This window comes from Sparus aurata, chromosome 7 (assembly GCF_900880675.1).
Source record: "Sparus aurata chromosome 7, fSpaAur1.1, whole genome shotgun sequence".
NCBI lineage: Eukaryota > Metazoa > Chordata > Actinopteri > Spariformes > Sparidae > Sparus > Sparus aurata.
The window spans coordinates 30,052,065-30,064,697 of NC_044193.1; the positions used below are offsets into that span (position 1 = coordinate 30,052,065).

At 41.2% G+C, this 12,633-nt stretch overlaps 1 protein-coding gene across 1 annotated transcript in view; it reads left to right on the forward strand.

The window, feature by feature from the left end:
- bcl2l1 (BCL2 like 1) overlaps positions 1–11,367 on the forward strand; it is a 33,538-nt gene extending 22,171 nt beyond the window's left edge. Inside the window, 1 exon segment of the mRNA XM_030421981.1 lies at positions 7,069–11,367. Coding sequence (XP_030277841.1) covers positions 7,069–7,212 — 144 coding nt within the window. The 3' untranslated portion in view covers positions 7,213–11,367.
- Positions 11,368–12,633: the final 1,266 nt, after the last annotated feature.

Below are 12,633 nucleotides of genomic sequence, written 5' to 3' on the forward strand. Positions count from 1 at the left end.
TTACAAAGCTAGCATGCCACCAGTGTTAGCTATATATGTCCTAAAACACTTCAAAAAGTATAAACACAGCTTTATTACATTCATCAGTTAGCTAATTGTTCATGCTACATTTCTTGTGTCACTATTTCAGGCATGTCCAGATTGAAAAAAAAACTGAAAGAGGAGTTTGACAAACATGATGGAGGTCCTGGATGTTTCCTTGGAAATGAAAGGACTCAGGATTGACTCACATATGCCCACAGGGCTATGTGGAAATGAAGCCTTCGTCTCTTAATTACTGTCCTGTTGCCTGGATTACTTACTATAGCAACACGTGTATCTGAAAATAGTCCCCAACAAATTAATCACATAAAATGAGCCTGGCTGCTACCAAACTGACAACTGCCACCCAAACTAAGCCCAGGTGATTTATGATAATGATAATGATAATGATAATGATAATGGGAAGAAGAAGAAGAAGAAGAAGAAGAAGAAGAAGAAGAAGAAGAAGAATTTTTATCACATACTTACAACACAGTGAAACTGGTTGTCTTCATTTAATTCCTCCAGGAGGAAGTGGGCAGCCAATGTTTGGACTAGGGCACTGACTGGAGACTTAAATATTATACATGTCTCAATGGTAGGGGATGCAAGCACTGTGAGAAATAGGGCCATTTTCTACATGGCCCTTTGGTATGGAGAAAACTCTATACCAAAGGGGCAAGTCAGGATTCAAACCGTCTTAACAACATTGTTAGCCACTGTGCCACCCTGGTGGACACATTTGTGGAAATGCAGTTGGAGGTTCCTTAACGATAAACAATACATTGTTTAATTTACATTTTTAAGTTTTGATATTCTTAAGAAGATGCTTTGGCTGTGTTTGTGGAACCCCTACCACCATACTGTCTCGTATTCAAGGAAAAGATTTGGTTTGTCCTGATACATTGTATGTCAAAAGCAATTTGGCAAAAATACCAGGATCTAGTTTTTCTGACACACAATCCCCTGTGTAATGGAAAATCTGTCATATTGACATCTATTTGAAGCAGCGTTTCAAATTGCATAGTTTTTCCTTATACCCCAAATTTTGCCTTACTGACTGCAAGGATGTATAAACAGCTGAAATATTTACTAAAAGAAAAAAGGAACTGCAGCTCTTGTCAACAAACGAAATAGAACTACAAAACCAGAGGACCAGTAAGATATAAATACTGTATATACACAAGCATGAACAAGTAATGTTGAACTTTGTACAGCATCTGAAGGAACAGCCCTTGGCACTACCACATAATCAATACACGTTGTTTCATCATATAGTTCATACCATCGATATGACAAGTCTTGACATGTCAGCTTTACTAGTGACAGTCAACATCACAAGGTGCTGTAGTTTGTTCTCTACACCCACATTGCTCTCATTGTTCTCAAGTGTTTGACAGGAAGGGATAGGCTTCTGCATTAAGAAACACTGAAAGGCTGCAGTAAAACACTGACTCATTACATTATGTAAAGTAAGGTTTAATCACACTCCTTTATTATTATTTAGTAAAGTTTATCAATCCATTCTGGCAAATTTCAAGTGCTTTACCTCCATGCAACTCAGTCAAAATGATACTTAAGAGCAACAGTGTTCCAGTATGTATTTCAGCTATTTGTTATACACACTGTCGTCTGTTTTGGCTCACTTCCTGTCTATCCTTCCAGGTTGTCATAAGTGACATCCATGTTTTATGGCCAGCAAGAAGGCCGGTTAATCTTCCCTGAAAATGTTCCTGTGCTGTATCAAGGCCTGTAGGAAGTCAAGGTGAGGTAGAAGACAAATATTTACCCTTCCTTGGCAGCACACCGTAAAAAGGCCCTTTGATTTCTCCAAGTCATTAACAAGGCCTTGGTCGAGTGGGTCAGAGAGTCTGTATGTAAGGCCATGGTGTTCCTGTGAGTAAGAGATGAGGAATTATGATTGAGTTGAAGGTGAACTTATGGCCCCAAGTGAACTTTGTATGATAGACAGAGAGGCCTTCAGTTAAACTTCAGAACGTGCGTCTGTGTTGCACTTTACAGTTACATATTTATTCTTACTCATTGACAAGAAGCATTTACTCAGCTCAGTGTAGCAAGGATGTAGGATGTAGCAATGTTGCCCCTACATACTGGTGCAGGAGGGACGTGCTCTGCACATTGGGAGACCAGCTCTGGCATTAAAATTAAATTCCTGCAAAAGAAAAGGTCAGAGCTGCTACTCAGTTTAGGTTTATGTCGTCGTCGCCCGGGTTAGGGAAACTTGCCATTTCAGCATGTTGGCTTCTCACTCAGAGGTTTCTATTGTTGTCTCCCTAAGCAACAAGGATTCTGAGGCTGGAATTAGGTACCTGTTGGTTTGCTTAGACCAACAGTCTACATCCTGGGAAGTCAGACCTTAGCCTCTTTCACACTGCCGTTTGCATGCGGGGATCCTGCGCCAATTCTCCGCACCCGCCTCTGTGTGAAAGTTTCAGATGCGGAGAGGGGGGAAATTTCGCTCCGGCGCTGATCCACCTCTGGAGGTAGTATCAGGGCCGCATTATTGGTGAGCCGTCCCAGTGTGAACAAATAAGCCGGAGGCGCAGAGCGAGGGCGTGTCGGTCTGACAGTCTGATAACTACACAGGTCTCTCAGTCAACTAAATACAGAGAAATGTCCCACAAAGCAACGTTACAGGACCGTACAAAAGTAACGTCGTAACTGTAACTGTCTTTGGCAACTTATATGAGGAAAACAAATACCACAGCTGTACGTGGAGAATCGTCTGTCCTCCTGTCTGTCCTCCCGACTCTTCCTCACATTTCTGCTCAAAAAACAGCGTCTGTCACCGGCAAAAAACTATAACTCACCGAGTGTCTGTGACGAAAATTAATCACCGCGACCGTCAGCTCTCCGTCCCCGCGAGTGACAGAGTCAGACAGCGTCCTGTTTACTGATGGTGATTATGTATAATTATGTAATTTAGCGCGAAAAACTTAACTCCGTCACTTTCCAGGATGTTTGGTGGGTCAGGATCTCATCACTACACATTATAACAGCATCCATATGATTATAAACGGTCCGTGGGTTCGGATTAACGGGGGGAACACCTGGGGAAACACCAACGTCATCAACATGACGTGTACCGTCACGCCTCTTTAGGAGCCGCAACGCCGGCTTTCTGTGTGAATTACACACGTGAAGGCGGAGATGCTTCGCTCTGTGTGAATCACCGTTGGCGGAGAATTGCCAAACCACCGGAGATAATGCGGAGAGGCTGTTTAAAAACGGCTCTTGTTTACAGTGGTCTGACCCCCCCACCGTGATTTACGCCTATGATCGGCAAGAAGATTGACTATTTCCATACAGTTTTTCTTAATGCCTGCCACCTGGTCGAATTCAGAAAACACAATTTTTGGGCGCAGAGTGCTGAGGCTGCTCTGCAGTTTGGTGGTACGGCAGTGGACACTTCTGTATTGCTGGACGGCAGCAGAACAACTAGCTTATAATGTAACATTCTAGTTTTGCATCACGACTGAGCTGTATCTGTCTGCTGGCTTATTATCATGAAGACATAACATTACTAGCTTTTTAGCTTTTTCAGCAAAATTACTACTACTATGGAGCTTTATACTTTATTTGGCCATCATCATATTACACTTAATAATCTTACATAGTCACAAATATACATTACCCCATCCAAATATACATAACCTCAATGCTATGCATCCTGCAAACATCTGTGTTTAAAAAGAAAAAGAATATTAAAAACTTGTTGCATCTTTCTTTCTCTGCCTTCCAAAATAAATAGAGTGGTTTTTCACTTTTGTCCACAGGGACACAGAAATGAATCTACACAACTACACAAATGAAACTTCTCTGTTGCTGCTTTAAAAAAGTCTCAATAATTTTTCCTAACAGCTGGGCACTGCAGTTTTTAGCAAATGTTACTAAAACAGGAGATGAGTGTGTTTTTGTTGGGGACTATTTGGATGTATATTGGGACGCTCATCCCAATGAAGGAACATGGCATTCAGTGCAACGGTGTGGCTCATTGATGTATTTTTAATAGCCTTTGGACAACAATGGAGCTCTGTGGCTCAGAGGAATAAGATATGGTAGGCTTTAAACACTGAGACAATACTTAATAGAAGGATACATTTATTTTTGGTTTTGACTTTTCATTGAAGTTCTCAAAAATAACCAAGAAAAAAAAAGGAATATCACCAGACTTACCCTTCAGTACAATTTGTTTTAAAGGACTCTAAAAAGAGTATAACCAGAGTATAAACGTGACGGTTGCGTCTTAATATAACCAGTACACCATTGTATATGTTACTGTGGTGATGACACATAAAATCAGCTTCCAGTTAGGTCTGCTTGAGGTTGTCACACACACCACAGAAGTGAGGTCATCACTGCACCATCTACCCCCTTATCTTCCACCAGCACATTAACTCCCTGCACTTTCTTAGAATTATTAGCCATAGAGCAACGATTCGTTTCCTCAGAACTCTCATCACCGCCCACCTACGTCCATGTTATTTAGAAGTCATCCTGTAACCTGCATTCTCATTGTTGGCGTGTTTCCTGAGAACTCATTGACTGGTCAGTTTCATTGTTCAAGCTTTAGTCACCACATCAGGCACTGCAGCAATAGAAACTCATGCATGGGAGGGACTAGACTCCACGGTTGTGTTATCAAAGAGGAATCAGAATTATGTAAAACTCCAGGAATGTCTCAGGAATGAGATACGCCTCCTATGCCTCCTCATTCCTCAGGCCCTTTCTCTCTGTGGACAACCTCTGATGTGACTGTCACTCCCCCATCACAGTGTTATTTCTCATATGTCCATTCTGTTCCAGAATGTGGCTTGAGAGAAAACTGGAGTTAGTAAACCTTGAGTTGAGGGGAAACTCTGCTTTTTCAGTTCTTTCCTTACTGTTATGTTTCTCACTGGTTTTTAGCCTACAGCCCTGCCTTAGGGCCTTAAGGAACTGTCGGATGTGCTTTTTCATTTCCTCATTGATCCAGTCGATATCGAAGCTTATTAATTTGCTGAAATTCACGTTGGGAAAGGAAGATCCAAATCCTGGTTGGATGTTGGATCATTCCCTGAGGACTGACTTTACTAAAGTTAAAGCTTTTATGCATTCTTCTCATGCCTTGGAACAGTGATCTCCTCCCTCACATTCCAATATTGCACAGTGCGTACTTATCCTCAGCTCAATAAAATGCTTACACATACTCGCGAGCTGAAGGTCATCTGAAAAGTGTCCTGTGTTATCCTTCAGGGATAATTTGACGGATAAGTTAACTAGCTACTGGCAGCTACAGTTGGCAACAGTCAGCAGTTACTCTGGTGATATGCTGCCCACTATTTGCTAAAACCAAACCATAACCATTTAAACTTTAAAGGGGCAACAATTTAATTTTGGAAAGGAGAATTTCAAGCTCAGAATTGTAATATTTACACTCAACTCACTGAACTCAGAAGTATTATTTTTTCCATAACTGAAAACAAGCTGTTCTCAGAGGTCCCAGAACACTGTTTGAAGATAGAACGGTGGCAGGGTCTGCCAAATATGAACAAAGTAAAACAGTATGAAACTGTGTTGTCCTTTAAGGACTGTTTGTTTATTCTGTTTATTCAGTCATGAAACAGAGAGTTTGTTTTTATTGTTAGTTTATGATTCAAATTTCTTTCACCTTTTAAAGATGCAAGCTCAGTGATTAATCAGTCGACTTTGGTGAAGACAAATGAAGTGAGGATTTATTAACTTTATTCGTTCCTGAACTCAGAGTTTTTGCTGCTGCCTGTGTGGTTTTTAAGATGTTTCATGCATTAATACTTGTTGGTCCCTTGAATTAAAATGGAGGTTTTGCCGTTTATCTACTCGTTGCCATGGTGAATTTTGGAGCTGAATTGATTGTAGAGTTTTTTCCATTCAGCATGCATGTGATCAACTCCAGAGTTTCCCATCACAGGCTAGTTAACTCAGAGTTCAGGGTACACATATTGTGAAACCAGCTAACAGATTCTCTAATACTGCTCCAATATTATCCTCTTATTGATTATTATTCTCTGTTTCCAGTAACACACCCTCCCCTCTCCTTTTGCAGTCCTTGACTGATAAATTCTCTGTGCTGGCACTCTGCTCTTCCTGTCTCCTTTCTGAGCAGAGTTTCCAGTAACAGCCCCCCTCTTATGAAATACCCTTTCTCGCCTGTTGAGTCCCCCTCTGACTAAGCATCAGACATATGAGTTAGTCATTTTCACATTAGTTCTGACAATGGTAACAAATTACCATGATTTGCACTTAAGGGAACATCAGCCTGACTGATCATGTTTACCAAGATGGAGCACTGTGAGTTTTAAAGTGTGGACAACATGAGCATCATCAGTAGTGACTCAGTGGGCCGTGTCCTGCTCAGCTGATCTGCTGTTGTGTTTGTGTATGGATTTGACTGTCTGGCGCCTCCCTTTGGCCAGGGATGAATACTGCATGCTGTGCAGCTGATTTCCAGGAAATGATTTCAGTGGGCGGCAATGGAGGCTTGGCAATCTGAGGACAACGATGGGAAAGAATTTCAGCAACAACAACGGTTCTGCAGGGATCAGCTGCAGAACTGATGGGATGCCACAGAGAGTAGGGAAGCTCGATCCTTCGTCGTGACCGAGTCCTGACGCTGAATGAAACAATGTGGATTTACCCTTTTAATAAGTGAAATCTTGTACTGTGTTGAGTGTTGATGCAGGTGGCTTTGGGGTTTTTTTGCTATTTGTGCCTCACCTGTATGATTTCTGTGGTGGATGGAAATTTCCACATGTGACCGTGTGGGTTGTTCAAGTCATTTGGACACCCAGCTGTAGGTGGCTCTGCAGCAATGTGCTTGTTTGAGGCCTAGAGACCTTTACAGAAGGGAATCTACCTGACTCTCTGAACCGTTTTGTTCTTTGAAAGGGGAATTTCAGGGAATGCCTGTGGGTTTTTTCAAATTTGAATACATATCACATTGTCAGCTTCAAATACGAGTGGTTAACCCGTTCCTCTCCCATTTTCTCCCCTTTTTTTTCATGGCAGGAGCGCTTTGCTGAAATCTTCGGGCAGGACGCGGCGGCAGAGAGCAGGAGGTCTCAGGAGAGTTTCAAGAAGTGGCTGCTGGCGGGGATGACCCTGGTGACCGGGGTCGTGGTGGGCTCACTCATCGCCCAGAAACGCCTGTGAAGGGAGATCCACGACAACCTTCCCAACTCTCTTCCCCGACCTGCCTCCATCATTCCCCTCTACCTACACAATAAGGAAGTTAAAATGAAGGTCCTGTTTGTCTCGTCAGAACTGCTGATGATGTTTACTCTTATTTTTTTTTTCCCTCACACATCTTATGGTGGACTAAGAACCCTCACATGTTTAACTTTTGAGAAAAAGAAAGAGAAGAATCACCTGTATTCATCTGTTCACCTTCTTCCACCTTGATGAAAACTCTGTGGTTATACAGGGACAGACATGTTATTCTTTCATCCACTGAACCAATTGTTCCTTTTAATCCTTTCTCCACTGGTTCCTGTATAATTTTTCTGTCTTCATGTTTGTATGTACTAGTTTTAACAAATTTTGATTTCTCATTTTCGCTCTCAAGAGAGGCTGAAACTGATTCCAGTCTTCACAGTTAACCTGAACCTGTCTGATATTAAGAAGTCTGTGTTGTGGGGCCTGAGCTGCTCTACATGTCTTGTCTTGAAGCTTTGTTTGGTTGCTTGTCCCCACAGACAGCTCTACAATAGCTTTGTATGTGCCATATGGAGAGTGAAAGCAGGGGAGGATGTAGCACCTGCCCCTGAAGAGCTTCAGTAGTTAGTCCTGCCAGCAATCCTGATCGCCACCACATATAATATAACATCGTAATCCATGGCTACATACACGGATTGTTTTGTCCTTCATGCTCATTGTTTTTTTTTTTAAATGGTAAACAGATTTTAGTAAATAAAACATGGGAGTCTTAAACTGAAAGAGCTAATGGGAAGATAACTCCTGCCTGTTTATGTTTGTTGGTTTTGGATTTTTGAACCATTAAAGCCGCACTGCTCCTGCTTGTCTGTGCTTCATGGTCATACTTGGCCTTGGTTTTATCCTGTTTGTGTTTAGTCAGCCTGCTGAGTGCCAGACCACTGTGTGTGGCAAGTTCTCAGAATCGGTGTAACTGCAGTTCATTCAAGCAGGGCACCATGGCTCACACCCTCCATGTTTACCACACAGTAGCTGAAGAATGCAGCAAACACTGTAGCAACACAGAACAGACAAAGCAGGGACACTCAGCATCTAAACTATCTGACAGGTTGGATATTTGGATGTAAAGGTTTCATTTCGCTAACACTTTATTTCAACCTCCCCTATGAAGTATATATAAGCAGTATATACACAGTTAAAAAAATGGTTTATAACACACTGTAAAATAGTTGATAACAGGTGTAAGGATGTTTTTAAGTGTTTACTTAAGGAGTAATTGTAAGATACAGCCAGCATTTTAATTTAAGAAATGAACTAAATATCAGCAGAATGTGAAGAAAAAAACGTGCTGACATTATGTCAAAGATGTCCATGTATTTTCTAGAGATGTCTACTGAAGTTAGCATGCTGACCAGCTAGGCCCACGCCATACTGTCTTGTAATCCCTTTTTCATAACACGAGAGGCAAGTTTCAGCTGGTCAATATAGGCCAGTGGCAAGTTTGCTACATTTCACAAGCTCTCTTGGCCTTGTGTGTGATAAATGATAAGAATGACTCACAAAATGTCAAGAAAGGAAACACTCTTACATCTCTTTTCCTTACCAAATAGTAAAATACATCTGTACACCTTCAAAATTCAAATTTCTCTCTTTTAATGAACAAAGAGTAATTGCCTCATTAACTTACTGTGAAACACAACAATGAACAAAACAAAACTCACCAAAACAATCTTGGTTTGTCTTTCTACAATCAACTGATGATGGTGTCTTCACCTGCCATGTCTATTGCCCCCAAAGACATAGTCCTCGTCAGAGCTGATGTAAATCGCCTCTGTCGGTCAAAGAGGCTGTTCTCTGTCCCAGGTCAGCATCCAGCCATGTTCACTCTCAGGCTGCCCAATCCAGTTGAGCTGAGCGCCGTTGAAACAATATATTTATAAGTGATATTCTTAAGTCAGTTCAAAACTACAATACAGTGTGATATAAATATTTTTTTAGAGTGGCAATAATTAATCAACTGATTGTTAAATGAAGGGAACATTTTTGAAACGGTACTGGTTCCAAGAATTTGCTGCTTTTCTTCTATGGCAGGCAATTATATTATTTCATTTGAATGACATCTTTGAGTTTTGGATTGTTGGTCTGACAAAACAAGACACTTGAAGACTTTGCTCTAAACAGTGGGAAATGTTGATACATTGTATCTACCTTTTATTTTGCAGCCATAATTGTTTGCTAATCAATAGGGTTGGTTGAAATAAGGTGTTGAAATCATTATCATCATAATTTTGCAATAAAATCCTAATCATCTGCCACTGTTCTCAAGAAGATTACATTATCCCACCTTTTTCTGTGCTAATTCAGTAATCATTCCTTACTTCCGAACCTTTAGTCAGTTACCATTTAGCAACAACACAGTTAAGCTTGATGTTACACCAGAGTGAACATCACAGCCTTTTGACGATTTGTGTAGCAAACAGATAAAGGAGCTGTCCAATGCAGTTCTGCAACAGATGTTATTTGAGTTAGTTTAGAAATGTGTCATGATGTGTCTCTTCACCACCTAAAGCGAATCAGCAGCTGTCTGCGTTTGTAGGACCGTAAAACCAGAAACCCAAACCTTCATATCCCATCTCACACTCGCTCACTCCAAGTTATCCATGCATTGCTTTCACAGTCCTAACAGCCCCCCTCACTTCTCCTCCTCCGTCCTCCCCAGACACCTCGACTCTGTCAAATCTCCATCCGTCTCTCCTCCTCTCTCTGTCTCCATCAAGCTGCACTTCTTCCTCTGTGGTCCCCTGGCTGTCACTGCGTCTAGTCACGTGTGTCAGTCACAGCTGGCCCACCTGCTGCACCACGCAAACACACCTTGGCATGCGCACACGTTTGTAATGTACACACCTGCCACTCAGATGTAGTCCGTGAGAGATGGGTGGAGGAAGACCTTGTCTTTGTTTCTCAACATCTTTCCGTCTTTAATGTAAAGCTGGAGTCTGAGGAGTGTTTGTCTCCTCCCTGTTCCCGCTGCTCTAATCTTGATCGCATTCTAAATACTGTTGAAAGCGAACAGCAACATGTCCTGGCTTCTATTTATGTGTGTTATGGCAGCTCAGTAAAGCACAATACAGGTGTGGTGCAGGACAGACAGGTGCCATTTTCTGCCATTTTCTCATCAAAGAACTAGATTCACTATAGAAACCAGAGAGTAAAGCAGTGTAAAATAAAACATCCACCGCTACATTGTCAGTGTGAGTGTCCAGCGATCGGCAGCACCTCCATCTTGACAGCAGGACTCATGTCTATTCATCAGTGTTGACCTCTGCTCCTCCTCCTCATCACATAATCATGTGCTTTTACAAACATTTCTACACTTGGCTGTCTCTCTCTAAAGACCTGATTATGATCCACGCAACAGACATTTCACCAGAAAAAAACACTGACTATTGATGAGCATCATCCTCCAAATGCTATGTCCTGAGCATGTTATTAGCCAAGGTCTGCTCTCATACATTCCAGTACAGTATAAATATATTTTTCTAGTGTACGCCCCAACAAGAAGCTGCTCGCAGTCTTTTCTCTGCTGTTCTGGCCCTCAACTGAAACAAGTCACCTTTCCTACGTGTGTGTGTGTGTGTGTGTGTGTGTGTGTGTGTGTGTGTGTGTGCGCATTACTGTGTGGCAAAATGTTCTTGAAGGAGGCACAAATGAAGAAAGTGTGACAGCAGCATTGGCACGATCCTATATATATATGCTAGTTATTTAAACTGATTAGAATAGTACGTTAGCTTAGTAACATATTTAAGAAAAACTGAACTGATGGCTTTTAAACATTATTTATATTTGGTGTAAAAAGCATAATTGTGCCCCTTCAAATAGCCTTAATTTCCATCTCTACATTGATGTGAATCGTCATTCCTTGTGGGTTTTTTTTTTGGGGGGGGGGGGGGGGTTATTGGACTGCCACGTCACGCAAAAAATGCAGCAGTGAGTAAGAGGATATTTTGAAAACGTTAGCGCTCTGATGCATTATGTTGGTCAGAAGGAATAGAGAGGTAAAGATCGCAACCATGTCCAATGGTCTGTATGTGTCTTAGAATGCCATTGTAAAATTATAAATTACATTAAACCTAATAAAGCCCATGTTGAAAGATGTACTGAGTCTGCGTCTTGGATGGTGTGTGGGTGTGTTCAAACATGCATGAGTTTCCCATTAAAACATGTTGTTAAATATTCAAGGTAGCCTATTTCAAGAAGAAGAAATGAGCCAGAAGAAAGTTAATTTTATGGCCCACAATGACTACTGAGCTCAGTGTGAGGAAATGGTTACTGTGCGTGTAGAGAATGGTTAATCATTGTGCAGAGAAAATTCAGATAAACCCCCTTTAATTGTATCCAGTTGGTAAGTAAGATTCAAGATTTAAATTAATCGTCATTATGCACCACACAATTGTCGATATTGCAACACACAATTATAGTATCTGTAATTACCTAAAAAGAAAACTATACAGACTAGTGAATGAATGATAATAGAGTCAGAAAATGAACTATTCATGGTAGAGTGTTGAGAATTAGTTCAGGAGTCTCACAGCTCTAGGAAAGAAGCTGCTCTGTAATCCAGTAGTTCAGCAGCAGATATGTACAAATGATACCCAGAATATCATTTGACTGTGTTTTGTAAAAATTATGTTCTTGACATTCTTCTGTAAGAGTTGATGAGATCAGGGTGATGATGTATGATGATTATGATGGGCTCTCTGTGATGTTGATTCTCAGGAACCCAAGACTGCTCACCTGCTCCACCTCAGCTCCACTGATGTGGACCGGGCTGTGTAGTGTCTCTGCCTAGATCTATACCGAAATTAGACTGAAAGCAACATTATGTAAAAATTGGCAGTTTGTCAGAGTTGGCGCACCCCACAGTTTCCGAGTGCAACACCACTGTTGTAAATTGAAATTCTAAGTTGTCAGACATAATGTAGGTGCGAACTACAAAGAAAACTTATGACATCATAACAATGTTATGTCTTGAAATTGTGTATGTTGAAGTAAACATGTATGTATCTCTGTGATCCTACCCTCTGAAACAAGTGATGGGGGCAGAGTGGCTGAGACAGGGACACCATTCACCCTGTTACAAGACACAGTACCATCAACATGACTCTGAGGCTGTTATTTCAAGAAATTTTGAATAAAACGACATTTGACTCAGATCCTCAAAGGTCAACATCATTGTTTTAGCAAAAGAGAAGTCAGGGATTACCCAAGTCAGTAGAGTTCATCCTCTGTGTACTATGAATGTTTGTAATTGCAATTGATTAAATAGTTGTTCAGATATTTCACTCTGGACCCAAGTTGCAAACAGACTGAGAAAGTGGAAATTATCCATAGAGTCACACAACTTGCATGGCTAAACTAATT